This window comes from Gorilla gorilla, chromosome 21 (assembly GCF_029281585.2).
Source record: "Gorilla gorilla gorilla isolate KB3781 chromosome 21, NHGRI_mGorGor1-v2.1_pri, whole genome shotgun sequence".
In the NCBI taxonomy this organism is placed as follows: domain Eukaryota; kingdom Metazoa; phylum Chordata; class Mammalia; order Primates; family Hominidae; genus Gorilla; species Gorilla gorilla.
Window position 1 is genome coordinate 76,349,567 of NC_073245.2, and position 26,277 is coordinate 76,375,843.

At 62.1% G+C, this 26,277-nt stretch overlaps 2 protein-coding genes across 7 annotated transcripts; one reads left to right on the top strand and one right to left on the bottom strand.

The window, feature by feature from the left end:
- Positions 1-1,415: 1,415 nt before the first annotated feature.
- SOX18 (SRY-box transcription factor 18) lies at positions 1,416-3,406 on the bottom strand. The gene is made up of 2 exons (XM_031007465.3): positions 2,841-3,406; positions 1,416-2,645 (listed from the first exon to the last, which is right to left on the bottom strand). The coding sequence occupies exons 1-2, from the start codon at positions 3,196-3,198 to the stop codon at positions 1,849-1,851; spliced, it is 1,155 nt and encodes a 384-aa protein (XP_030863325.1). The 5' UTR covers positions 3,199-3,406; the 3' UTR covers positions 1,416-1,848.
- On the top strand, positions 2,584-26,005 carry TCEA2 (transcription elongation factor A2). Of its 6 annotated transcripts, none has more exons than XM_063702473.1 (11): positions 16,823-17,065; positions 17,573-17,630; positions 20,148-20,210; positions 20,592-20,697; positions 21,712-21,799; positions 23,025-23,155; positions 23,430-23,486; positions 23,909-24,063; positions 24,138-24,284; positions 25,528-25,599; positions 25,830-26,005. In XM_063702473.1, exons 3-11 carry the CDS (start codon positions 20,157-20,159, stop codon positions 25,836-25,838), a joined length of 819 nt encoding a protein of 272 aa, XP_063558543.1. In that variant the 5' UTR covers positions 16,823-17,065; positions 17,573-17,630; positions 20,148-20,156; the 3' UTR covers positions 25,839-26,005. The 6 variants fall into 6 exon arrangements, with proteins under 6 accessions (XP_063558546.1, XP_063558542.1, XP_004062615.1 ...); XM_063702475.1 differs by having other exon boundaries at positions 16,972-17,065; positions 17,599-17,630; XM_063702476.1 differs by lacking the exons at positions 16,823-17,065; positions 17,573-17,630 and adding an exon at positions 2,584-2,664.
- Positions 26,006-26,277: the final 272 nt, after the last annotated feature.

Genomic DNA, 26,277 nt, shown 5'->3' on the forward strand with positions numbered 1-26,277 from the left:
TGCATGAAGGGCCACACTGGGAGTCTCATTCACACACATGCAGAACCACAGACATACTCTCAGAGGCGTGTGCTCCCCCGTACCTGGGAGGCTGAGCCGAGTGAGTTTCCACACCAGGGCAGTCAAGGTTCAGCTCTCCCCACCGACTCCCCACCTATGCAGAGGGGGTGCTGGGGCAGGATACGCCCTTCCCCCAGGAGGGAGGTGCATGCCCCTCCTCTTGGCTTATACCTGCCAGGCCCTAGGGAGTGTGTCTGTGTCTGGGTGTTCACTTTTGGGGGGTGATTACTCCAAACTTCCCTGAACACGTGGGCTTGAGGTCGAGAGGACCAAGAGGTCAGCATGGAAAGACAGTGTCCAGGCTGGGCGCTGGGCTCACACCTGTAATCCCAGCACTTTGGGAGGCCGAGGCGGGCGGATCACGAGGTCAGGAGATCAAGACCATCCTGGCTAACACGGTGAAACCCCGTCTCTACTAAAAATACAAATTAGCCACGTGTGGTGGTGGGCGCCTGTAGTCCTAGCTACTCAGGAGGCTGAGCAGAATGGTGTGAACCCAGCAGGTGGAGCTTGCTGTGAACCGAGATTGCTCCACTGCACTCCAGCCTGGGTGACAGAGCGAGACTCCGTCTCAAAAAAAAAAAAAAAAAAAAAGAGAGAAAGAAAAAGAAAGAGGGTGTCCAGTCCTCCTGGGGGTAGTGAGATACGACTCCAGAGTTGGGGGGTCTTGGGATGTGAAGCCTGGGCTCTCCTGCCTTGGCCATCGGCCCTGTCTCTGGGCAGAGCTGGACAGGTCACCCGGGTGGGGGGAGCGCTGTGGGTGTAGCATGGTGCTGTCCTCCCTGGGGTGAGTTAGAACAGCTGACGGAGACCCTGGAATCTGTGTCTGCATGTGGGCTGCCAACCTGCCAGCCTCCCTCAGGAAGGGGGCCGTACTGGGCAGTCCTTGGGCGTGGAAGTTTTAAGGTGGAGGCAAGGGCGATGAAACCCTACCGGGGGAGTGGAGGGATTGCTGGTATAGTCTGACCTCCGATAGGCTTGAGTTAACCTGGGGGTGGGACAGGAGGGGAGTGGAGGGCTGGGGGGGAGTGTGGACCCCATGCCTGCTACCCATGCTCTCTGGGATGTGTCACGGAAGGATGAAGGAGTGCTATGGGGTTCAAGCTAGGAGTCAGGCTCCCTGGGGGCGATTCGGAGGGAAGGGGCGTCCAGGGCTCTTTGGGGAACTGCTTTTCCCTCCCTGCAAACACCACAGATGTCAGTGTGCAGAGGAAAGGCCCGAGGATTTATTGTGGCCTCTCCGTCCGGGGACCCAGCTCCAGGCTCCTCCTTTACAGAAAGCAAACATCTGTATTCCTCACATTGCAAAAGTCTTTGCCACAGTGACGCTTCTGATCACTGAAACTTCTTGGAAGAAAAGTTTAAGAGTTTAATTAAAAATTAAATATATTGTATTAGGTATATTTTTTAAAAGGGCAAAGTAAAAAATATTAATACAATCTGGTTGTAGAAAATACACTGCAAGAAAAGGAACAGGTGCTTCAAAAATGTAACCCTGGCAACTCTGCCAACAGGTCCTGGGCTCGGGTTTCCTGGAAAAGCCCCGGGACACGTGGGAACTCCAGGCACCCTCGCAGGGGCCCCCCGAGGGCAGGTGGCCCAGAAGCCCAGGAAGGGTGGCCTGGGAGGTGGAACGGGCACAAGGCCGAGCATCACTGGCTCCTAGGGGGCTGTGACATGGAGCCAAACATACACGCGTATGAGAGAGCAGAGCGGCAGCGACGCGGTCGGATCGGTCGCGGGGGCTGCGGGAGGAAGCGCTGCAGGGACCCGGGCGGCGCCGGCGGCCTAGCCGGAGATGCACGCGCTGTAATAGACCGCGCTGCTGGCGTCCGACAGCGCGGAGATCAGGCTGCTCTCCTCTGGGCAGGACATGGCGCGCGGGCCCAGTTTGGCCAGTGCCACGTGGTACGGGAGCCCGGGGGCGTCGGGCCGAGTCCGGCTGCAGTTGAGGTACTGGTCGAACTCGGTGAGGTCCACGTCGGCCCACAGATCGGCGGCGGGCCCCAGCGGCTCGGCGCTCTCCAGCGGCGGGGCCTCGGGCGGCGGCGACAGCGGGCCGGGGTACGGGCCGGGCGTGCCCAGGGTGCCGTAGTACAGGCCAGCGAGCGGCGCCGCGGGGGGCGCGGTCCTGAGCGCCTCCGCCAGGGGAGCCCCGTAGCAACCGCCGGGGTCCCGCGACAACTCGGTGGGCGCGTAGGGCGCGCGGAAGGGCCGCAGCGCGCAGTCCTCGGGCGCCGCGGGCGGTGGGAAGAAGGCAGCCTCGCCGGGCTCCAGGCCGTCCAGAGGCGAGCGCTCGGGCGTGGGCAGCCCCAGGCCGTCGAACTCGGCGCCCAGCGGGGGCAGCTCGCGGAAGGCGCGAGCCGAGCCAGACGCCGCGGGAAAAGGCTCGGGCGGTGGCTGCGGGGGCGCTAATCCCGGGAGCAGGAGGCCGGGCTCCAGCCGCCGGGCCTTGCGCGCCTGCTTCTTGCGGCGCGGCCGGTACTTGTAGTTGGGGTGGTCGCGCAAGTGCTGCACGCGCAGCCGTTCGGCTTCCTCCACGAAGGGCCGCTTCTCCGCCGCGTTCAGCTCCTTCCACGCTTTGCCTGCGGGCCGTGGGCGCCGGTGAGTGGAACGCCGTCGGGCGGGTGGGCGCCGAGCCCTCCGTGCGCCTGGGACGCCCCGCGAGGGTTTGGCGCAGCCCCCGTACGCCGCGGCCCGGGACCCCTGCCCCACCCGCCCCACCCCGGCCCGAGCCCCCCCGCCCGCTCCCCCTTCTCTGCCGCCCTCCCGCCGCTCACCCAGCATCTTGCTGAGCACCGCGTTGTGCAGGTCCGGGTTCTGCTGAGCCAGCCGCTTGCGCTCGTCCTTTGCCCACACCATGAAGGCGTTCATGGGCCGCCGGATGCGCGACTCGTCTGCCGCCTGGCGTTCCCCGCGGCCGGCCGGGCTGAGGCCATAGCGCCCCGGCTCGGGGCTGCGCGGCGGACTGCGCTGCGGGCTGGGCGGCGAGGCGGGCGCGGCGGGCGCGGCGAGGGCGGCGGGGACGGCGGCGAGGCCGCGCGTGTCAGCGGCGGCCCCGTGTCCCGGGGCCCATGCACAGTCGCGGCGGGCGGGCGGGTCGTCCTGTGCGCCGTAGCCGGGCGGCGATCTCTGCATTCCAGCTGGGCGCGGCCTGGGCGGAACGGAGCGCGGGAGCGCGGCGGGCGGGCGGCGGGCACTGGGGAGCCGGGCGCAAGGGCAGGCCAGGCCGGGAGGGCGGATGGCAGTGGGGACGGCGGTGGCCTCGGGCCGGGCGGGCGCCCAGATATAGCGGCTCAGGGCCAATCGGCGGCGGGGCGGGCAGGCGGGGGCGGGTCGGGGCCGCCTCCTCCCCGGGGGCTCCCTTTCTTCTCAGGCCGGGCGGGATTCCGCTGAGGCCTCCCCCGCGCACAGCCCCCCCACCTCCCCCGCGACCTCTCAGAAGGAGAGACCCCCGGGTGGGAAAGAAAGGGCTGCTGATGAGGGCCGGTGCTGCCAGACTTTCGGAGGCGAGCTGCCACCCACCCACGGAGTCGGACCCCCGGGCAGTAACTGGGGGAGGGCGGCAGTGTCTCGCTGGTTGCCGTTCCCCGCACCCCGCTAGGAGGCTCCATGGGGAGGAGAGGGCCCTTTTTCACACCAAGTTCTGGGGAGGCTGCCTTCCCAACAGCCGGTAAGTCCTTCCTGGAGTGCAGCCCTTCAGAAAAGGCCCCGTCTTTGGGGAGGCGCTCTGAGTCCCCAGGGGCGCCCATGCTGGAAAACTCTACACCCATGTGTAACCGTCAGCACCAGGGACTTTGAGTGCCTTTGTGGGACAAGATGGTCTTCTGTCCTCACTCCCAAACCAACTCTGGCACAAGGCAAAGCTGACACAGGGAGGGAGAGAGCAGAGGCCCTGGACGGAGCCCACGAAGAGAAGGGGGAGCAGGGACGCAGAGGCTGTGGCGTCCTCCCTGCCCCCCAAGGGCCCTTGGGGAAGGGGCTGGGACCCGCAGTGGCTGGCTGGCTCCCCTGCCCAGCCCAGGCCACCGCTGCAGCAAGAGGCAGGGCCTACCTGGGTCCTTCCCGCTGGCCCCTCCCTGGACCCTCTGACCTGGGCGGGGGCGGGTTCCGGAGGAGCGTCCAGCTTCCTGAATTTTCACTGTCCCCTTTCTACCCCATCAGGAGGGGATCTCGGCTCCAGAGCTGAGGGTCTCCCTCTGCAGGTCCTCCCCTCCCACTGCCACGCATGGTTCTACTGGAGAAGGGTTGGGTGTCCCCAGCAGCCCTCCAGGCAGGGTCAGAATCTCCCCACCTCGCGGCACATCTCCCCATAGCCTGGAGGCTCCCCAGCTCCCCCCCCACACTATGCCGGGAGCCCCATGGGTAGAGGCCACAGGTCTTGTGACCCTGAGCCTGTGTGGCCAGAAGCTCTTGGTTCTCTGTCCCTGCCAGCCTCGCTAGGCCACATCCAGCCTGTGTTATGACTGGGGTGGGCCCCACGTGGGCCTTGCAGTGCCCCTTAGAGGCTGTTCCTGAACTGTCCCCAGGGGCGCTCATGCCCTGAGGCCAGCACCCCCACAGGGGCACCCCCACCGAGGGCTGTCGTGGTCGGTGTCCAGCCCTCCCCAAAGCCCCACATCACAGTCTGTCTCGACGCCCATCGTCCCAGCATACGGGGCTGGGTCTCCCAGTCTGGTCTCCAGATCTCCCGTCCCTCCAGTTTGCCCCACGGGCCTAGCACCTCGTTCACAGACACTGAGCCAGTGCTGGCTAATGGGGGGCCCGTGGGGCACCAGGAGGTGCGGCCCCTGGCTCTTCTGGGGAGGCAGGCCGGGTTGTGGCCACAGGGATGGAGGGGCTCACAGGCCTCTGCCGGATGCTGCTAGTCCTCCTTTAATCTCAGTATGGGTGGCTGGACCCTTGGCCGAGTCTCAGTATGGGTGGGCCTCCTGGGCAGCTGGCAGGAGGGTGCAGGGGGGTGGGGAGCCGTGCGAAGACCCCCAAAGGGCTACCACTTGGCGGAAGCTCTCTCTACTCACAACCTTAGGGTTGCAGTCTGGGGTCACCAGGGCCTGGCTCAGCCTGGGCAGTGGCTGGTCACTGGGGCCTGGGAAACAGGTCCTCGGGGTCCTCTGCAGCAGCCCTCACACGTGGGGAAGGATTTGCAGTTCCCTGGGGGCCCTGCTTGGTCCTCTGCCACCCCCGAGAGCCCAGAGTCACTGGAGCTGCTCTAAACATAGTGGCAGGCAGTGTCCGGCATGACCTCATTGCCTCCGCGTCCCCCACGACACCCACCAGCAGCCGCCTTGCCTGGCGCCAGCCAATGACCCACCCTCTTGGCTGGGCTGTGGACTCAGGTGTCCGGCTGTCATGTCCTGTGAGTCGGGGCTGGGCGGGGAGCCTCCTGAGGTGCTCCTCTCCCTCTGCGTGGCAGGGAGGAGGCTGGCAGCCCTGGCCCAGTGTCCAGATGGGACAAAGTGGGGGTAGGGACCACAGCCAGGGTGGCGTGATCTGGAGCCGCAGGGCTGGGGGGACTCGCCAGGGCTGTACAGGGGATGGTGTGGGTGTGGCCAGCTGTGCTGAGGGAGGGGCATCCGATGTGTGTCTGTGCGTCTGTGTGTGGCCTGTGTCTGTCTGTCTGCCTGGGTGTGGGGTGAGGGGGACTCTAGTGCTGGAGGCTGCCCAGGGCCTTGAGAGCCAGGCAAGCTGGACGCTCCCAGGAAGAGATGAGGACCCATAATAGGTCCAGGACCAGGGGTCCTGCTCCATGAAGTTTGGAGGGTCCCCAAGGCTTCTCTGGCCACTGAGCTTGGGCCCCAGCATTCTCCAAAAGAGGGCAGGCAGTTCATGAGTCTAGGGGCATTCCTCTGCCTCTGGAACCCCACCTCAGTCTGTCCTGGACTAGGTGGGCTATGGCCCACCCTTGGGAGGGAGCCTATCTGTAGCCCCCAAGCCCCAGTCAGAAAGGCAGAGTTTGGGGGCAAGCTTTCTCTACAAGGGTGGGGCTGGCCTGGGCACTGAGTGGACACTGTCCTCCTGCCTGCCACCTGTCCCTCTCCCTCAGCCTGGACAGGAACCCCGGCCTCCGAGTGAGGTCTGCAAAGGATGCTGGGTAGTCCCCCTCCGTGGCTCTGGGTGGGGGCTTGGCTTGGCGCGGCTCCGGGCCGGGATGGCAGGACCTCCCAGGCACTGCCTGGGCACAGACCTCCCAGGCTCCCACCAGCCCAGCCCCTGCGGCTGCAAGAGCAGCGAGGCTGGGACCAATTACTGAGTCCTGCAGGGCCTGGACCCTCCTGCTCCTCAAGGGTGAAGGTGGGGGTCCCTGTTGGATGCAGTTTCAGGTGGAGGGGGCTCTCTGGCCTCCCGAACCTCGGCTCTCTCCAGTTCAGATCCTACCTTCTGCCCACAGCTGAACACCTCTTCCTACAGGGAGCCCCCGACCTCCCAGCCACTGTCCTCCAGAGGCCATAGCATCTTGGTCTCCTGTCTGCTGCCTCGGTAGGCTTCCTTCGGGACCCGCGGAGGCATGTCTGACTCCTCAGGAGCTCTGTATTTAGTGGGCCTCGTCCTGGGGTTGCGGCTCCAGGCCTAGTGAGACATGGCAGAGGCCAGGGCAGGGAGGATGTGAGGCTGGGGCGAGGGCCTATGACGAGGCCGCCTGATGCCTCAGCACCAGGTGGACACGGTTGTGTGCATGTCCCTCTTGGCCAATGACAGGTCCGGTTCAGGTGGCCCTTGCCCAGGGACAGAGGCTTCTCCTGGCTCCGTGCCTTCCAGCTCTCAGTCCTGGTGTGCACAGCGTCACCGGGCTTCCAATAGCTGCCGGCCTCAACTCTGGGAGAGGGCAGGTGGGGCGGCAGGAGGTGCCTGTGCTTTCCTGGGCATGAGCAGGCATGAGAGGTGCACGTGCTCCTGCTCATCTGGGCGGCGCCTCTCAACTGTTAGGCGTGGGGTTAGGGTTCACCTGGCGATTTGCTGCAGTCCAGCAGACCGAGAGTTGCATGCAGAGCTGGGGTTGCGGTGCGAGTGGGGAAGGGTCTGAAGGTGTGGGTGCGGGGGGCTGTGCTGGGGCCTGCAGGCTGGGGTGTGCGGTGTGAGTGGGGTGCTTTTGTAGTCTAAGGGGTGATGTGCCAGTCATTGTGTGGTGTCAGGTGTCAGTCATCGTGTGGTGTCAGGGTCTCTTCTACTCTGGGTGCTAAGGGCCAGCAGGACCGAGAGGGGTAGGGGCTTCTCTGGGTCGAGGGCCACAGGGGGCTGGTGGGGGTGGGAGTGCTGAATGCACAGGGTGATGCTGGGCTGCGGGCAGCAGATGTGCTGTGGACAGTCAGGGTCGGGTCACATGCGGCCAGCGGGGCTTCTGTAGGTGCTCCCAGGGCCCTGGTGATGTGGAAGCTGTTCTCAAATTCTGGGGCGTTGTGCTGTGGTGGGCATGTACCTAGGGTGTTATCAAGGGCTGTGCCCACTTTTAGGGGCACTGGACAAGAGTCGGGGTGTCAGAGCAGCTGCTTGAGCTCTGTGGGGGCCATTGTGTGGCCCTTGCGGTGTCCTGCCTGGGGGCAGCTGCAGGGCCGCTTGTGTCCCTGGGTGTTGCTGCCTGCTGTGCGGCCTTCCCAGTGATGTTTGTGTGTGTATGTGTTGGGGGGGTTCCATGGGAAGCAGGCTGGGGGGCTGGGCTGCTCCGGGTTTCTGAGGCAACAGCAGGGAGGGGCCAGGAAACTGCAGCTCAGGAAGGAAGGCCGGCCTTGCAGGAGGGGGCCTGGGGCCAGCTTGGGCTGAGCAGGCGCCAGACATTCTGTGCTGCGGCCCCGGCCCCCACTGGCTGGGAGCTCTTGCCCAAGTTCCACTGGCCCCACCCTTGTCTCCACCTCCATGCTTGTATGGCTGCCTTTATTCAGACCTTGGTGGCTTGGGCTTGGGTCTGTGGGTGACCTGATCTTGTGCTTATGTGAGCCCCGGTCCATTTGTGGCTCTGTAGAGGCCCAAATGGGGCTCTCAGTGTACCCTGCACTGTGGGGCATGTGTTAGCACACTCTGGTCCCCAGGGTCCCTGGAGGGCAGTGTCCACTCTGACTACCCTGTCCTGGGCTGGCCCAGCCTCCTTCTCCCCTGCCAGGCTGGTAAGTTGGGAGAGGGAGAACACCCTCAGGGGTCATCTGTCTCCCAGCCACGGAGGGGCACTGCAGGGCCGGATGCCTGAAGCTGTGTGTTTCTTTTTGTTGCTTGTCCTGGCATTGGTGACAGCCAGCTGGGGCTGCCACATAGGCTGGAGGGGGCAGGCCTGTGTTCTGGGGGCTCATCCACCCCTTCTTGCTCAGGGACAGGCAACATCTATCCATCCATTTGTTATTGAGCACCTGTTGTGTAGCAGACCCTGTTTTAGGGGTTAGGAATTTGGCAGAGAACAAAACAGACAGGTCCCTGCCTGTGGGAAGCTTCCATTTTGGTGAGAAGAGACAGACAATCAACAAATCCACAAACAGGCGTGGTGACTCATGCCTGTAATCCCAGCACTTTGGGAGGCTAAGGTGGGCAGATCACCTGAGGTCAGGAGTTCGAGACCAGCTTGGCCAATATAGTGAAACCCCTGTCTCTACTTAAAAAAAAAAAAAGATACAAAAATTAGCCAGGCGTGGTGGCGCATGTCTGTAATCCTAGCTACCCTGGAGGCTGAGGCATGAGAATCACTTGAACCCAGGAGGCAGAGGTTGCAGTGAGCCAAGATCGCACCACTGCACTCCAGCCTGGGTGACAGAGTGAGACTCTGTTTCCAGACAAAAACAAAAACAAAAAACAAAAATTAACTGGGTGTGGTGGCACATGCTTGTAATCCCAGCTAGTAGGGAGGCTAAGGCACACGAATTGCTTGAGCCCGGGAGGTGGAGGTTGCAGTGAGCCGAGATTGCACCACTGCACTCCAGCCTGGGCGACAGAGGAAGACTGTTTCAAAAAACAAAAACGAAACAAAACAAACCTAACCAAAAACAAATCCACAAACAAGCCAGAACTTGGGGTGCCAGGTGTAGGGAGGGGGGCTGTGTCAGGGCCACACATGGCTTTTGCCCTTGGGGGTTCATCAGGTATAGGGAGGGGCTGTGTCAGGGCCACGCGTGGCTTTTGCCCTTGGGGGTTCATGGGAGGAGTCTTTTCACAGAGGGAGGAGCACGTGCCAAGGCCCTGGGGCAGGGAAGTCTGCTGGTGTGAGCAGAGCAGGGGGTGCAGAGAGGAGGGGATGAGGCTCAGAGGGAACAAGGGGCTGAGTTGGCTCTGGGAGGGTCTTGCATTTTCTGAGTGAGATGGGACCTTGGGAGGTTCTGAGTGGAGTGTGATCTGCCTCAGCTCAGCTGCTACGTGAAGACGGGGCTGTGCGGGGCAGGAGGGACGGGCTCACCGCCAGCGGAGAAGGCAGGGGGCTCTGCTTCTGCAGTGGGGGGAGCCTGGCCAAGGTTCGCTCTCAGCCCCCATCTGGCTGCCCCAGGAGTCTCCCTGGTCTCTCTCTGGGAGGCCTGGGCCCCTGGGAGGTGCTGCCTCAGGGAACCCTGGTTTTGCTGCCCTGTGAGTCAGGTCTCCAGGCTTCACCCATAGCCCCGACCCCACGGCTGCCTGGGGCCTCTGGGGAGGGGGAGGGTGGAGTGGCCGCCAGGCTGGCGGGCTGGCAGGGCTGCATTTCTGGGAATTGTGTGGGGGAAGTGCATTGTTAGAGCAAGCCTGGAGCAGGCCGCCAGGGCCACCACTGGCCTCTGGGGATGCCTCTTGCCTCCCCCAGCGTTGCTTCTGTGGGAGGGAGCTGGGACTGGGCCAAGGCTATGGGCTGGGCTGGGGACTTTCCGAGAGACGCTGCCCTGGGCAGGTGGCTCTTCCCATTCTACAGACTGGGCGACTGAGGTCCAGAGAGCCGGGTGCTGCAGTGGCATAGCCAGGAGCAGTGGGCCCAGTCCCCATCCCCTGCCCTCATCTGCTGGTGCATGGGACAGGGGAGCACTTGCTGGACTTAAGCCCCATTGCTGCGCTGCTGGTGGGGGCATCCAAGGGAGGCCTGGGTGGGGTCCACTGGGGTCACAGCTCGGCAGAGCCCCCAAGGTGGGCTGGAGGGTCTGATGGAAAGGGGCGCAGAGACCGTGCCTAGGTGCTTGGGCTGTGGGAGGGCTGCCCATGGGGTGGCAGGGGGTGGGGGCTCCTGGGGCTGCAGGATCCCCCAGCCCCCGCTCTGTGGTTGCAGGAAGCAAGGGGGGCTCCGTGTGAGTTTGGCAGCAGGAGCCTTCCCACCACGGCGCTGCCTCAGCCAGAGGGGAAGCATGGATAGCGGCCACTGGGGTCATGGCCGGCTTTGGGCGGGCAGGGGGCAGGGGACACAAATAGAAAAATAAATGGCCTGAGTTTCCGACGTTTCCTGGACTCAGGATGGGGGAGGGGCAGGCCTTTGGGCCAAAGGTGCGGCTGGCCCTGTGGGGTGGACTGCGGGTTTCTCCCCAGACGCCTGTTGGGGCCAGGGCTGCCCCCTCAGACCTCCGAGGTGGGTCACATCTCCCCCTTAGAGCCCTCAGGACAGGGCCCTGTTGCCCACAGAGAATTCCTAAAGGCCTATCCATATGTCCCTGTCCATAAAGACATCGAGTGTGGAGGACACCCTGGAGGAGGAGACAGAACCCTCCTGTTTGCTGGGGCTCGGCCCCCGGTGAGGCTGGCCGCAGGTGACCACAGAGACCTAGCCTGGTGTCGTGCGGCCACTGGGTCTGTGAAGGGGAGTGAGGCACTCCTCACCCTGTGGCAGCTCCTAATCAGGAGGCCTGTCCCCTCCACCTGCACGTCATGTGGCTGTGGCTCCCAGGACCAGCGCCTGGAGTGGGTGAGTGAACGTGCCTCTCCTCCATTGGCACTGCCTCTGCTGTGAGCCACCCTTCAGGCTATGTGCATTTCCGACTGTTCTCAGGATTTAACCGAAACCGAGCGTTAACCGTAGCCCTAACGCGGCTGAGTGGGATCCAGGCCTTGCCCTCTGGGCCGTGTGAGAGACAGACACTCGCCAACCAGTCCGCAGTGGCTCCCCGTGTGTGCGAGGCTCCCGCCTGCGTGTGTGCATGTGCATGTGTGCCTGCACACAGGGGAGGGAAAGTTCTTCAGCTGCCGAGGGTGGGAGTAGGGGCTAAAGCAGCACCCTGCGGCGAGGCCCCACAGGAGAATCGATGGTTCTGATGCTGTCAGCCTCTGGGTGCAAATTCTGAGGGCCCAGGAGCGTCTGGCGGCCCTGAGCAGCTTGCTGGGGAAGCTCCGTGGAGGAGGAAGTCCAGAGGTCGGTAAGCTCCAGGAGGGTTCTGCTGGGGGGCGAGAATGCTCTGAGCAAGGTCCCAGAAGTCCAGAGCTCCTGAGGGACCCGGGACCAGGGGCACTGGGGAGTTTCAGGGTTGGTCGCCGCCACAGCCCTCACAAACGAGGCCACTCTCTAGGACTGGCCACCTTCTCACCTCAGCCACTTCACAGTCCTGAGGGGCAGCTGTGGCTCTTGCTGGGAACCAACTGGACCTCCCTGGGGCTTGGGGGTGGGGTGATGGTGAAGTGAGGCCCACCCGTCCGTGGCTCGCTCCTGCCACCTAGAGGCCGCTGTTCCTCACAGGCTCTGGGGCCAGTCACCTGCCTCTGCCCGGGGGCGGGACCATCCCACCAGATTGCAGGTTCCCTGATCACCAGGATGGGCCTACACCTCTCCGCCTGCAGTAGCTGCTTCCATGCAGGACTGGAGCATGTCAGGGTTCGGGGCTCCTGTCATAGCAGAGTGGCTGCGGCCCGCAGGTCAGAGGCACCCGACCTCTTCTGCTAACCCCTTCCCTGCCTGTCCCATCCACTCCTTTCTCTCTATCACCTGCCCCTGCCATGAACCAGGCCACCAGTGACCCCATCCACACCTGTCCGACCAAGCTCCCCACGTGCCCTAATGCAGTCCCGTAGGCTGGGCCCACGGCTGACACCCCTTCCTGAGGGATCCCCGACCTGCCAGCCATTGTCCTTAAGACGCCACAGCATCTTGACCTCCCCCTATCTGCAGCCTCTGTGGGCCTCCACTGGGACCCACTGAGACATGTCAGGCTCCTCACGAGCTCTGTCTTGTGTGGCCATGCCCAGGGCCCCAGGACGTAGAAGACCACCTGGCATCTCATGGAGGAGGAAACAGGGCCCAGAGTGGGACCTCCACTCAGGCTCAGCAAGGGCCGAGTCCCAGTTCCTGGAGTCCTGGTTGAGGCTCCTCCTACACAGAGCACAAGGTGGAATTCACAGGATCATAAAGGCAGCCAGTTCTACCAACACACAGTTACGCAAATATTTTCTTAAAGTGTGATATCAAAACCCAAGTGCTTCTTTACCAATCTGCTGAACAAGATGTGACCCACTGACAGCCTCTGCAGTTCCAGCAGCAGCGAGTGTGGGGGTGCAAGGCAGTTCCCATCTGTGCCGGGTCAGCCACGGGCCCAGCTGACCAGATCTGGTTCATGGCCTCGTTCATAACTGAACGAACGACACCTTTCTGCTAGAGGTCGGTATAAAGGAGATGATGGGCCGGGCACGGTGGCTCACACCTGTAATCCCAGCACTTTGGGAGGCTGAGGCAGGTGGATCACCTGAGGTCAGGAGTTTGAGACTAGCCTCACCAATATGATGTAACCTTGTCTCTACTAAAAATACAAACATATTAGCCGGGTGTGATGGCGCATGCCTGTAATCCCAGCTACTTGGGAGGCTGAGACGAGAATCGCTTGAACCTGGGATGCGAAGGTTGCAATGAGCCAAGATCGTGCCACTGCACTCCAGCCTGGGCAACAAGAGTGAAACTCTGTCTCAAAAAAAAAAAAAAAAAAAGGAGATGATGGTTTCTTTCCCAGCAGTTTATTTTCTGTCAGGGGTTTGGTCTCTGACCCCCTGGATTGTGAGACGCCTCGCACTGTTCCCTCCCATCTTGCCCGACCGCCCCCCACCAGCTCCCAGGCCCAGTGTGTCTCTGTCCCACCCCATCGTCTCTATAGGCCCTGTCCTGTAGTGGGTTCTGTCACTCCCTGCAGCTTGGTAAGGTTGTTGGGGCTTCAGTACACACTCCAGACCACATCCCTCTCCCTCCCCACTCTGGGACACTCTCTGCACCTCTGAAAAAAACTCCCAGCCCTTCTTGAGCCTCTCCCTTCCTCTGGGCACCCCTTGTTCCTTATCCATCCTGGCTGGCCTGTGGCCTGTACTTCTGATCTGCACACAGGTATCACAGAGGACAGAGACCCCAGGGCCCCAGCCCTTGGTGGGGGCGGGGAGTACAAAGGGGCAGTAGTCTTTGTTCTCAACCAGCTCCCTAGGTAATGCTTTGAGAGTTACCGTGCTAGGGGATCTTTGTGGCTGAAAACATTCAGATGAACCACATATTTAAAAGCATCCCTCATGCAAAGTCCCTCCACTGGCTGGGCCGGCCTAGGGAGGGTCAAGGGTGGGGCTCTAGTCTGGTTTTCCGGGGGCGTCTGTGTGCACTCCCTCCCGAGAACCTTGCGCTTGTCCATCCCAGGGAGAAATCAGGTGGGGAGCGGCCTCACTGCTGGCTCCTTGATGGTGACTTGCTCCAGGGGTCCGTGCTGATACCCCAGACCCCGCCCCACCAACACTTCAACTGGGACCGGGGCGTATGCACAGCTGCACAGCCTCCTCTGGCAGCTCCCTGATGCTTCTGGGATGTTGACCCTCTCTCCTTTCCACCTCCACTCTTAGGAACTTGCAGCTCTCTGGGGTTAGTTCTCCTCTGTGCTGTCTGGGCTGCACCTCCTGTCCAGGAGGGGCCTCTCTGTGCTCCAGCCCTTACCAGCATCTCAGGATCTGCAGTCCTGATACTTGGAGGTCTCCCCCACCCCCAGCTTGAGGGCTGGCTTCCTTTCGGTGGTCTTCAAATCAACTCAGACTCGGCCGTTGGAGAAGCCTGTGTGTCTGGCCAGGCAGGCTCCGTGGATGTGTCCAGTGTCTTCGTGGACGGTGGGAACCAGCTTTTAAACCCTGGCCGCCCGGACCTCCGAAGCCAAACTTTCTGGGGTTCCTGCACAAGGGCAGTTCCAGTGTGGCTTCTACAGGACCCTGGCCAGCTCCTTGGTCTGGTTGTCAGCCATTGAGACAGTGGTTGAAGGCTGGGTGGCTCTAGCCTCCCCTTGTGCCTCTGATGAGGCTGGACCCTTCAAGTCTTCATATATGCCCAAACCATGGGATTCTGGCCACGAGGACTTGCTTGGATGGTCTATGGTCTAGGCTGGAAGCTATGTCCCCAGCTCACTGTGAGGGGCAGAATCAGTCAGTATGGAAACCGTGTTCATCTATTAATAATAATATAATAATATAATATCACGGGGCCTCTGTCTTAGAAAGGCTTTGCTCCTCACAAGGAATTCTGTGCTTTTTCCCTATGATTGAGTTTTTTTTTTTTTTTTGCGACGAGTCTCACTCTGTTGCCAGGCTGGAGTGCAGTGGCGTGATCTCGGCTCACTGCCAGCTCTGCCTCCCGGATTCAAGCGATTCTCCTGCCTCAGCCTCCTGAGTAGTTGGGACTACAGGCGCATGCCGCCACGCCCGGCTAATTTTTTTTTTTTTTTGTATTTTAGTAGAGAACGGGGTTTCACCCTGTTGCCCAGGCTGGTCTCAAACTCCTGAGCTCAGGCAGTCCACCTCCCAAAGTGCTAGGATTACAAGCATGAGCCACCGCGCCCGGCCTGAGTCTTTTTTTTTTTTTTTTTTTTTTTTTGAGACAGAGTCTCACTCTGTCACCCAGGCTGGAGTGCAGTGGCACAATCTGGGCTCACTGCAACCTCCGCCTCCTGGGTTCAAGTGATTCTCCTGCCTCAGCCTCACAAGTAGCTGGGATTACAGGCATGTGCCGCCACGCCCGGCTAATTTTTTTGTTGTTGTTGTTTGTTTTTGAGATGGAGTCTTGCTCTGTCGCCCAGGCTGGAGTGCAGTGGCATGATCGCCGCTCACTGCAAGCTCCGCCTCCCGGGTTCATGCCATTTTTCTACCTCAGCCTCCCGAGTAGCTGGGACTACAGGCGTCCGCCACCACGCCCGGCTAATTTTTTGTATTTTTAGTAGAGATGGCGTTTCACCGTGTTAGCCAGGATGGTCTCGATCTCCTGACCTCGTGATCCGTCTGCCTTGGCCTCCCAAAGCGCTGGGATTACAGGCGTGAGCCACCATGCCCGGTCTAATTTTTGTATTTCTAGCAGAGACAGGGTTTCACCATGTTGGCCAGGCTGGTCTGGAACTCCTGACCTCAGATAATCCGCCCACCTCAGCCTCCCAAAGTGCTGGGATTACAGGGGTGAGCCACTGTGCCCGACCAAGATGAGTCTCTCTCTCTCTTTTTTTTTCTTTTGAGACGGAGTCTCGCTGTTGTCGGCCAGGGCTGGAGTGCAATGGTGCTATCTTGGCTCACTGCAACCTCCGCCTTCCGGGTTCTAGCAATTCTCCTGCCTTAGCCTCCCAAGTAGCTGAGATTACAGGTGCCCGGCACGATACCTGGCTAGTTTTTGTATTCTTTGTAGAGACGGGGTTTCACCATGTTGGCCAGGCTGGTCTCGAACTCCTGACCTCAGGTGATCCACCCGCCTGGGCCTCCCAAAGCGCTGGGATTACAGGCATGAGCCACCATTGCCTGGCTAAAATGAGTCTCTTAACTGACCACATTTTCCTTTTCATTTTGGCTGCGGGGAAGCTCAGTTATATGTGATTAGTGCCACAGACAGCCCAAGAAATGCTCAGCCCATTCCACCTGCCACGTGGCCTCATAGTTCGTTGGCCTGAACTTGAATGACTACAGGCTCCTTGATCCACAGCCTCCCCCAGGATTGTGCCCTCTCCAGGAAACCACCCAGCATCTGCATTACTGGGGAGCTGCCAGGCAGTGGTGGGGATGCTGGCCCTGCACCTGTCCCCGTCCTCAGCCCTCCCTAGGCCTGGACCATCTCTCTGGCTGCCTGCAGTCTGGCCCTACCTAGGGACCTCCAACAACAATGGCAATGAACACTAATTGTCATGCTCCATCCCCTCTCTGTTCTCAGGCATGTGATGTGAATCAGCTTACATCATCTTGACGGGAGCCCTGTGAGGCGGACACTTAACTCCAGTTTCACAGGTGGGGAGACTGAGACACAGTGGTCAACGTGCAGAGCCCAGAATCTGCTCCCTGGTAGCTGACTTTGCAGGCAGGGGCCTTGCCCACGCAGCCTCTGCAGAGGCCCCCCGCACTTCGCGAACCCCAGCAATGGTCCCTTCCAGACGCCACGTCCAGCTACCGCGCGCTCACACCTGCAGGGCCCCACAAGAGGCTTCCCAGTGTGCGCGGGCCTCTTGAAGAGGTAACTCCACTCAGAGGCCCGAATGACCCAAACTGGGCTCTGGGAGGCTGGGGACGGCCTTCCAGGCCAAGTGGGGTGCGCGCAGGGCTCAGCGGGGCCCAAGAGAAGGGCTGAGGGCGCTGGGTCCTGAGCCACCCACCGAAGGACGCCGCGGGACAGCAAGGCCCGAAGCAGGAGGAGAGAAGGGAGCAGATTCCTGGGTCTCCTGGGGCCTCCTGGGGCCCGGTCGCTCCGGGATGTCTGGGCTCCGGGAGGGGCGTGCCCGGGGCGCCTCCCTCGCGGGGTATTGTGGGACCACGAGTCGCTGGCGGCGGCGGGTCAGGACTACACTTCCCAGGAGGCTGTGCGCGCCGCGTGGCGCCTGGGAGTTGTGGTCCAGAGCGCGGGCGCGGCGGGCGCGGCGGGCGGGCGCGTGGACTACGCATCCTAGGATGCCGCGCGCGGCCGCGGGGCCGAGGGTTTGAACCGGGGGTCTGTCGTCCGCGGCGGGGCTGCGTCGGCTGCGGCGGGTGTGGGAGGTGGCGACGGCCGGGGCCGGGGTCCTGCCCGGCTGCGGAGGCGGGCGCGACGGGCGCGGGGGTCGCTGCTCCTGAGGCGATGATGGGCAAGGAGGAGGAGATTGCGCGGATCGCCCGGAGGCTGGACAAGATGGTGACCAAGAAGAGCGCGGTGAGGGGCGCGGGCCGCCAGGACCCCGGGAACCCCGCCCCGCCGAGACCCCGTCGAGCCCGCCGACCCCCGTTAGGGCCGGAAGACGACCTGAGGGGCAGGACGAGACCCCTCCCCGGCAGAGACTAACCGGGACGCAGGGGAGACCCCCACCCGTGGCCGAGACCCCTGCCCCGGGCCAGCCCTGCCGTTCACTCCCGCAACCCCGGCAGAGGCCGCGATCAGGCCTGGACCTTGTCCCGGGAGAGCCACCCGCTCTGGACTCAGACCCCTCCCTCGCCCGCAGTCACAAGCTCCGCACCCTTCCCTGTCCCTTAACTCCAGACCCCCAGCCTGGCCCGTCGACTCCTTCCTTGGCCCCGTCCCGCCTCTCGGAGCCCCCGGGGTGTTCGGGCCTCCTCTGCGGGCCGCGCCAGCCCCTTGCCTTCCTCCATCCCGGCCTGGGCATCCTCACAGGCCGAGCCCCGCCCCCCAACTCAGCCCTCTCCCACGCTCCGTCTCTTACAGCATTTGTCATCCTCCGTCTCCCATAGCATTTGTCGCCGGCAACAGTTTGGAGTCTGAGGTTGGATCCCCTTTTCTTCTGGAGCTTCCGTGCCTCCCCTGCCTCTTCCCAGCCCTTGTCATCCTCCTTCACAGGCCAGCCAGATACCTGTCTTGCCTGTGGGCCCATTTTCTTCCCTGTCTGTCCCCATCCCACAAGAACCAGGTTTCTCTAATAAATTCTCCCCCTTCTTTAGCCAGGACTTAGCCCGCAGCAACTTGGGTTGTGGGTAGTTATGTGGACACCCTCCGAGAAGAGCCGGTGTGCTTATATAAGACCCAGGAGGTCGGGCAAGCCTCCTCTGGGAGTGTCTGGGCGCTGGAGCCTCTGGCCAGCTCTGTTCACTGCGGCCTGGGTCTCTGTTGTCTTGCGACCACAGCGAGACTTTGGAGGAGGCTGTGTGTGAGGACTTTGAAGGGGCCAGGTCAGTGGGGGTCCAGTTGTGGTGTCATAACCTTGGCAACCTCTGCACCCTCCCACAGAAGCATCTTTAGAGGATGCTGCCTGCCTCCTGGGGGGCGGGGAGGGGTCTGGCCGCAGGTCATTTGGAGCTCCTGGCTGGCTCAATAAACGTGACCTGTGCTTTCCCACCCAGACTGTGAACTCCTGGGGCAGGGCCCGCTGTGTGTCTGCCAGGCCAGCCCAGGGCGGTGAAGGTGGCTGAGTCATGGGCTTTGGATGATTTGTGCAGCCATCCCAGGGCTGTGTGACTGCAGTAGGGGTTTGGGGGAAGCTTTTTGGGCTGAGCAGGGTTGAGTCTGGGTTCCTGTGACCAGCGTTCTGGACTGGGGTCTGCCCTGGGAGGGGGTAGGCTCCCACTCATTCCTGCTGGGTGCAGCACCCCCATCATTGCGTTCACACACACCCCGGAAAACTGGTCAGCACAAAGTAGGGGTCTGCGAACCATTCATAGCTGTTTCCAGAGAGGACTCGAGAATGGAGTTGTTCCCCTTCTTAAAGGAGACAAAACACAAACGATAAAAGCTGTAGGTGGGAGAAGCAAAGATGGGTCATGGAGCCAGGGGAGGGCTGGGTGGGGCTGGGCAGAACTGATGGGGGGTTTCTGGTGGAAGAACAGCTTGAGTAGAAGCCCCAGGGGAGAATGAGGAGGGGAGGAGGGCGCTGTGCAGTGGGGAGTGGGAGCCAGCAGAGCCTCCTGGGGGTCCCAGTGCCTGAGGTCCCCTCGGGGACCTGGGGGCCAGGTTTGGGGGTTTTTATGCCTCTGGTCCTGAGCCCACTGAGAGCCACGTAAGCTGGTGCAGGGCTTTCAGGGGACAGTGGCCTTGGCTCTGGCTATCACCTCAAGGCTGGACTCTGTACAGCCCAAGGGGCAGGGCCTGCCTGGGAGGGCTTAGGAGGGGCTGCAGCGTGAGCAGACATGCCACCCGGATTGCTGGGGTTGTGCGGGCGGTGGGTGGGACAAGCCCCTCCCATGGCCTGTGGGTCGTGGGACTCTGATCAGGTCACCTTAGGGCAGAGGGAATGATACACACGTGGAAACACATGCATGTGTTACAGAGGAGATGGGGTGTTGCAGGGCACAGTTGCAGTTTTAAACAGGAGAGGCCTTGCTGAGAAGGTGTTGTTGAAATAAAGCCCGGGAGGGAGGGAGGGAGACGTCGTGGGAGGCCGCCCCAGGCAGTGGAGCTGCAGGTGCAGAGGGCCTCAGTGGTGGCTCAGCGCCCTTGGGGAGCACTGAGTTGCCGTGCCTGGTGTGGAAATGTGACCGGTTTGTGCCTGGCCTCATCAGTGTTGAGGACCTGGAGGAAACGCAGATCTTGGGTGGGGAGACAAGGCGGAGAGAACGAGATGCATTGGAACAGTCCAGGCGAGGGGTGCTGGCCTGCTTGGGGGCAACTCAGAGGCCTGGAGGATAGATGAGGAGGGGGGCTGTGGGCCTTGTAGGTGTTGGCTGTGGCCGTGCCTGGAGTGGAGGGACCCTTGAGAGTTTGGCCTCAGCTCAGGACACTGATGTTCCCAGGTTGGCCCTTCATGAGAGTTTGGCCTCAGCTCGGGACACTGATGTTCCTGGGTTGGCCCTTCACAGCTGGTGGGGGGTAGGTGCTTTGGGGAGAGGCTGCCCTGTGCATCAGGGCATCAAGACACAGGGGAGTGAATGAACCTGGGGCTGCAGTTTCACCTGGGTGTGGCCCTGGCTGCTGGGGAGGGGCCATGGCTCTGAAGCCTCCTGATTGGCCAGGGGAGCTGGCATTTCTGTTCTGGTTTGGGTCAGTGACCTGAGGTGGTTACAACGAAGTCAGTGAGGTCATTGTCACGGATGTGGGTTACAACCTGGAATGCTTGAGGCTGCAGAACCCCTCCCCTTCTTGACTGAGCAGTAAGGGTTCCCTGCTGTGGTGCAGGAACACGTGGGCAGAGCCCTGGGTGTCTCCAGGTAGAGGAATTTTGGTTTCTTTTTGACCCCAGGTTGAATCCCCAAATTGTCACTGCCTTGTGTTCCCCTCCAGTAGGCAGAAGGAGGTGATATTGTCCGTTGAGATCTAAAGTCCTTTATGAAGGTCCTCCTTCTCCTTCCAGGAGGGAGCCATGGATCTGCTGCGGGAGCTGAAGGCCATGCCTATCACGCTGCACCTGCTCCAGGTAGGTCCCTGCCTGCCCCAGGTCCAGGACAGCTCCTGGGTGCAGCCCAGGGGATGGCAGTTCTGAGGGCACCTGGCAGGGCTTCCCCACCCTCCCCACCGGGCCTTAGTTGGCACAAATGTCTGTTCCTGAGGAGAGGGTCTCTGCCTTTCTCTGGGCTCAGTGGGACAGGGAGGGGAGTCTGAGGATAACCCATCTTGTCCTCCGTGGCTGGGGCTCCTGGGTTCCAAATGGGACAGTCGCCATTGGGAGAGGCATCTACCTCCCTGGCAGGTCCCGGGCTCCTGTCCTGTGGGAGCTACCAAGGGTCTGCCAGGAGAATCTGACCCCTACCTAGGGTGGGCCCCTGCCTCCCCCCGACCCAGACCACTTGCCTTGTAGTCCACCCGAGTCGGGATGTCTGTCAACGCCCTTCGGAAGCAGAGCTCGGACGAGGAGGTCATTGCACTGGCCAAGTCCCTCATCAAGTCCTGGAAGAAGCTCCTGGGTGCGGCTCAGGCAGTGCCCACTGAGTGCTGGGGCAGGGGTCCGAGAAGTGCTGCCTCTTGCTGGTCAGCACGGTGTAGAGTGCTGGCAGTGTCTACCCTGAGCCAGGTCACTTGGGAGTGAGGCAGTGGCAAACCCAGACCATGAAGCGCCCAGCTTGGGGCTGGCAGTGGATCAGTGGGTGCCTGTCAGCATTGGCTGGGAGGTGTGGCCTAGGGGGCCAGGGTGTGTGCTGGGGGCAGGGTTCCAGGTAGAACAAGGAGAGAAGAGAGTTGAGGCCAGGACTTGAACTGACAGCACTGAGAGACTGGGGTGAGTTGGGAGGTCACACAGAGGGGAAGGTCATGGCCAGGAGGCTGGGAAGTGCCGGGAGAGGGGAAGCGGGAGGGAGAAGGCAGGGCCACCTCAGCTACTCAGAGGGAACAGAGGGGCAGCCCCCTGCCAGGGAAGGGAAGGGCTGGGCTGGGCTGGACTGAAGGCTGCCTCTTCCTGGAGGCAGTGGGGTGACTGGGGTTGCAAAGATGCTGCTGTCCAGGATGGAGGCAGCCCTCCTAGCTCTGTCCACACCCTTGTGAAACAGTCTCTCTCCAGCCCTGTGTGGCCCTCAGGCCGTGCATGGCACAAGCATGTCCTGGTCCCCAGCCCTTGGGCCTGGCTCTGGGCTTTCAGGAAGAGCCTTCTTGGGACATGCTTCGTCTCTCTGGCCAGGACAGGCAGGAGGGTGGGCCCCAGAGAGGCCCCAGAGGTGGCCTTTGTGAGTGGGTGCTTGTATGGGAAAGGGTTCTGGGGAGGCAGCCTCAGGACTGCAGAGATGGACAGGTTGCTGGGGAGGGTGAGGACCTGTTCACAGAGGCTGGGCAGCCTCCTGGCCCCTGGCTCCCCTGGCTGGGTGGGGGGCTGGGGGCTGGGGCTGGGGCCGTGTTGGTGGTTGGGCTGAGGCTGTACCTTGGTGGTGGTCTGTGCCCCTCCCTCCTCTGCCTCCCCCTGATCAGCCCATCCCCGATCTTTCCTGCAGATGCTTCCGATGCCAAAGCCAGGGAGCGGGGGAGGGGCACGCCTCTGCCCACGTCCTCGAGGGATGCCTCAGAGGCCCCGGATCCCAGGTAGCACACCTGGAAGGCAGGTGCACACACTTCTGCTTCCCAGCCTGTTTCCTTGCCAGAGAAAGGGTGCCAATCTCCATGTGCCTAGGCACTGCTTTGAGGCCGCACAGAGTCGGTCAGCCTCATGCTGGACACCGGCCTTGTGGTGTGTCCTGCCTGCACTGACCACTTGAGACGTGGGTCTGTGTCCACCTGGCTGTCAGCCAGCCATCCTGGCCTCTTCCTCTGCCAAGAGCTGCTGTATACCCTGAGTGGGCCTGTGGGAGCCCCCTGGCCTCTTCCCCCAAGGCCCCCTGCTGGGTCTGGTTCTTGCTGGCCCACTCTGGCTTCCCCCTCAGCCTCACTCAACGACGGTCCCTCCTTCCTGCAAAATTCTGCCCAGAACCAAAGGCGGGGGCCCAGCTCCTCTCCTGCCCTGCATGTGCACGTGTGGTCACCGCTGCCAGGGGGCGATAAGGGCTCTGTGGCCTGCAGCTGGGAGCTGGGGGTGCTTATTGTGGCAGGCTATAGCTGAGAGATGGTTTTGCCCTTGACCACACTGGGTTGTGGTGACTGGGCCACCAGGAGCTCATGGACACCTTTGCAAGTTGATTTTCCTCCAGGAAGCTGCCTGCTTCTGCCAACTTCCACAGAGGGGATGAGGGGAGGGCTAGGTGGATGCAGCCTGGTCGTTGGGCAGCCCCATGTTGGGGTCCAGCCCTGAGGGGCATCCTTCTCCCATTCTGTACGTGCCCAGGGGGGTCGTCTGTGACAGCAGAACCTGGCCTTGGGCGGCCCCGCGTTGTCTCCCCGCAGACAGCTGTGGGTCTCTCCCTCTCCCTGACCAGGCAGCAGCTGCAGCTGCCCTCAGCAGAGTATTTGTGTTGCGGCCCAGTGGGTGGGCACCCCAGAGGTGGCAGGAACTGCCAGGTTCATTCTGATCGACTGGTAATGCTGCCCAGATGCTGACTGCTGGGTCTGGGATCCTGTTCCCACCTGGAGAGTAAACCCTGACCCACTGGGGACCTCATGGCCCTCTCCCTCCTGGCTGCTGGGCACACCCCATGGACATCTGGGCTGGACTCAAGATAGGCAGGGCCACAGGCCATTGTTGGACTCTGGCAGAGTAGAACAAGCAGGGGTTGGAGGTGGATTATGCTGTGGCACCTGCTGCTTCTGGGACCAGTGTCTCGCTGGGGTGCCTGCAGCCTTGAGTCTGAACCCAGCTGGCCCTGGCTCTCTGCAGCCGCAAGAGGCCGGAGCTGCCCAGGGCACCATCGACTCCGAGGATCACCACATTTCCCCCGGTGCCTGTCACCTGTGATGCCGTGCGCAACAAGTGCCGCGAGATGCTGACCGCTGCCCTGCAGACGGACCGTGAGTGCGGCCGGCCCTGGCTCCTGACACCCGCTGGGGTTCACAGGGTGGCCCGGGCCCCTGCCTGCCCGCAGAGGCCTGCTTCCAGCGGGGTGACTGTCCTCCCCCAGCCCATTGCTGTGGCCCTGGCAGGGGCTAGGGGGCCTGTGCCTGGATCATGGGCCTCTTGCAGGGACCCGGATGTGCCCTCTAAGCTGCCAGGGTGTTTTGCAGGCAGAAGGGGTGGCAGGTGGAGAAACCAGTGGGGGCAGCTAGTCAGGGCTCCCTCTTGCAGATGACCACGTGGCCATCGGTGCGGACTGCGAGCGCCTGTCGGCTCAGATCGAGGAATATATCCTTTGGGTAGGGGCTGCGGGCCTGGGTTTCTGGTGGAGTCAGGAGGCTGCCTGGCCTGGCGCCCTCTGGTGGCTGCTGGATGTCACTGCCCAGCTGTCCAGGGGTCACCTGCCTGGGTGGTCAGGCTGTCTCACCCCAGGAGGGCCCCTGGACCAGCTGAGGGGCTGATTCTGCCTGCTTGTGGGGCCTAGGTCCCCTGCGGCTGTAGCCTGAAGCTGGGTCTCAGTCAGGAATGGGCCTGGGGCAGGCTTGGTCCTGCAGCCCTTCACCTCTCCACCAGGTGTGGGTGGGCAGACCGACCCCTGTGTGGCTGGGCAGAACCTTTCCAGCCCCCACCCCAACATGGCCCCCAGCGGGGCAGGTGGTAGGTGGAGGGCAGCGACATTGTCCTCAGGTGGGTCCTTAAAACACTCGCACGCATCTTCCGGGACGTTGGAAACACAGACATGAAGTATAAGAACCGTGTACGGAGTCGTATCTCCAACCTGAAGGATGCCAAGAACCCTGACCTGCGGCGGAATGTGCTGTGTGGGGCCATAACACCCCAGCAGATCGCTGTGATGACCTCAGAGGTGAGCCCCTGTTGGAGGGGCTGGAGGGCTGCTCCCTCGGAGCGGTAGGCTAAGCCACTGGCCCCGTGCTCCAGGAGATGGCCAGTGACGAGCTGAAGGAGATCCGTAAGGCCATGACCAAGGAGGCCATCCGAGAGCACCAGATGGCCCGCACTGGCGGCACGCAGACAGACCTGTTCACCTGCGGCAAGTGCAGGAAAAAGAACTGCACCTACACACAGGTGAGCGGGCGCTGGGCACCCTCCCCCGGGCCCGGTGTCTTCAGGGCATCCGGTGCCCCTCCTTGGAGCCCATGCCTGTTCCCGCCTCTGCTGCATGAATTTCCCGAGCCTCTCAGTCCCTGACTAGGCTAAGGCATGATGGCCACCTTCAGGGACCACTCCCCTCTACCCAGGACCTCTGGGCCCCAGGGGGCAGCGTCTTGGGTGGTGGGACCCACTTGTTGTGGGTACTCAAGTCAGAGGGCCTGGCCTGGCCCAGCCCAGCCTGAACGGAGGGCCCTCGAGGTGTTGATGTTGGTGGGAGGGCCGTGCTGCCTGCTGCCTGGCAGTGACTGCAGGACCCTCAGTCCCTGCCATGGAGGTGGACACTGAGTGTGCTGGGGAGACAGTGGATCCCATGAGATGGCAGGGACCCTGTTAAGAGGGGAGTGCGGCTGGGTGCAGTGGCTCACATCTGTAATCCCTTTGTAAGCACTTTGGGAGGCCGAGGTAGGCGGATCTTGAGGTCAGGAGTTCGAGACCAGCCTGACCAACATGGTGAAACCCCGTCTCTACTAAAAATACAAAAAAATTAGCGGGGCGTGGTGGCGGGCGCCTGTAATCCCAGCTACTCAGGAGGCTGAGGCAGGAGAATCACTTGAACCCGGGAGACAGAGGTTGCAGTGAGTCCAGATCGCGCCACTGCTCTCCAGCCTGGGCGACAGAGCGAGACTCCATCTTAAAAAAAAAAAAAAAAGAGGGGAGTGTGTCGAGGCGGCCGCTGCGCCTGGCAGATGGGACTCGTGAGGGGCTGCAAGGACAGCCTTTCCTTCCCCTCGAAGGCTGCATGCGGCCTGGGTCGGCGCAGAGCCTACCTCTCTCCTGCTCCCAGCCACTGGTCAGAACAGGCTCTGCCTGTGGCTGGAGGCTCACCCTTGGGCCTTCCGGAAGGCAGCCGCGGGCACTGGGGACCCCTGCTAGTTCCCCCCACCATTGGGACCCTCTTGCCCTCAGCCAAGTCTGGGCCCTCCTGGTCCCCAGCCAACGTGAGCTGCTTCAGCCCCACACAAGGGCCTCTGCCCCGATAAACTCTGTCTCCCTCCCCCGGAGGCTCAGCTCTGGAAGGTTGGAGTCACGAGGCGGCCTCAGATCAGGTCACCTGTGGGAGCTCAGTGGCTGCGAGGCCCGCACTGCCCATGTTGAGGGGATACCATCTGCAGCAGAGCATAGAGGTGACCCTGGGCTCACCCAGCCCTCTTCACAGGTGCAGACCCGCAGCTCTGATGAGCCCATGACCACCTTTGTTGTCTGCAACGAGTGTGGAAACCGCTGGAAGGTGGGTGAGCAGGCTCAGGCTGCCCCTCCCGGCTCCATTCTCTGGAGGTGGGGTGTCTCAGCCTCTGTGGGGCCTGTGGTGTGAACTGGGGATGGCCCTGCCCAACCAGCCTCCTGGGAGTCTTGGGCATGGTGGGTGGAGACCCCAGCCTTGGGTGAGCTTGTGTGGTCTTCCACTCTGGGGGATCTCATGTGGCCGCAAGGCTGGAGGCCTCACCCCCTTTCTCGCAGTTCTGCTGACCCCTCGTGTAGATGTGCTGCAGCCTTGGGCCCTCCCCTGCCCACGTCCTCCGTTGACACAGCTTCTCTGGAGACCCTAGAAGGCGGCATGTCCTGCCCTCAACCTGCCTGCCTGGATTGCACCTTTCTGCCTTTTCCCCCTCATTATTAAATGTTTCTTTTTGCCATCTTCTTCTCCTCAGCCGTTACTCCTGGTGGGCCCCTGTCCCCCATGTTTGACCCGTTTCCACTGCTGTGGACAAGGCCCCTCCCTGGGGTTGGGCAGTGCTTGGGTTTGGCCCTGGTAGGTCAGCCCCAGGAGAGGAGCTTGGCTGACCTTCAGAGATCACCTGGGGCGGCTCTGCCTGTGAGGGCAGGTGGGGAGAGGGTCTTGTGTGCGTCCTGTGCAGGGCAGTGTCCTCCCCAACGCCTCAGGCATGGGCAGCTCGGGACCTCCTGG

Excerpts from the sequence above, each read along its gene's own strand:
- SOX18 (XM_031007465.3), bottom strand. The coding sequence starts at position 3,198 with ATGCAGAGATCGCCGCCCGGCTACGGCGCACAGGACGACCCGCCCGCC. Across the intron at positions 2,646-2,840 it reads GGTGCTCAGCAAGATGCTGG|GCAAAGCGTGGAAGGAGCTG; the intron begins GTGAGCGGCGGG and ends CACGGCCCGCAG.
- TCEA2 (XM_004062567.5), top strand. The coding sequence starts at position 16,994 with ATGATGGGCAAGGAGGAGGAGATTGCGCGGATCGCCCGGAGGCTGGAC. Across the intron at positions 23,156-23,429 it reads CGCTGCCCTGCAGACGGACC|ATGACCACGTGGCCATCGGT; the intron begins GTGAGTGCGGCC and ends TCCCTCTTGCAG. Across the intron at positions 24,064-24,137 it reads TCGCTGTGATGACCTCAGAG|GAGATGGCCAGTGACGAGCT; the intron begins GTGAGCCCCTGT and ends CCCGTGCTCCAG.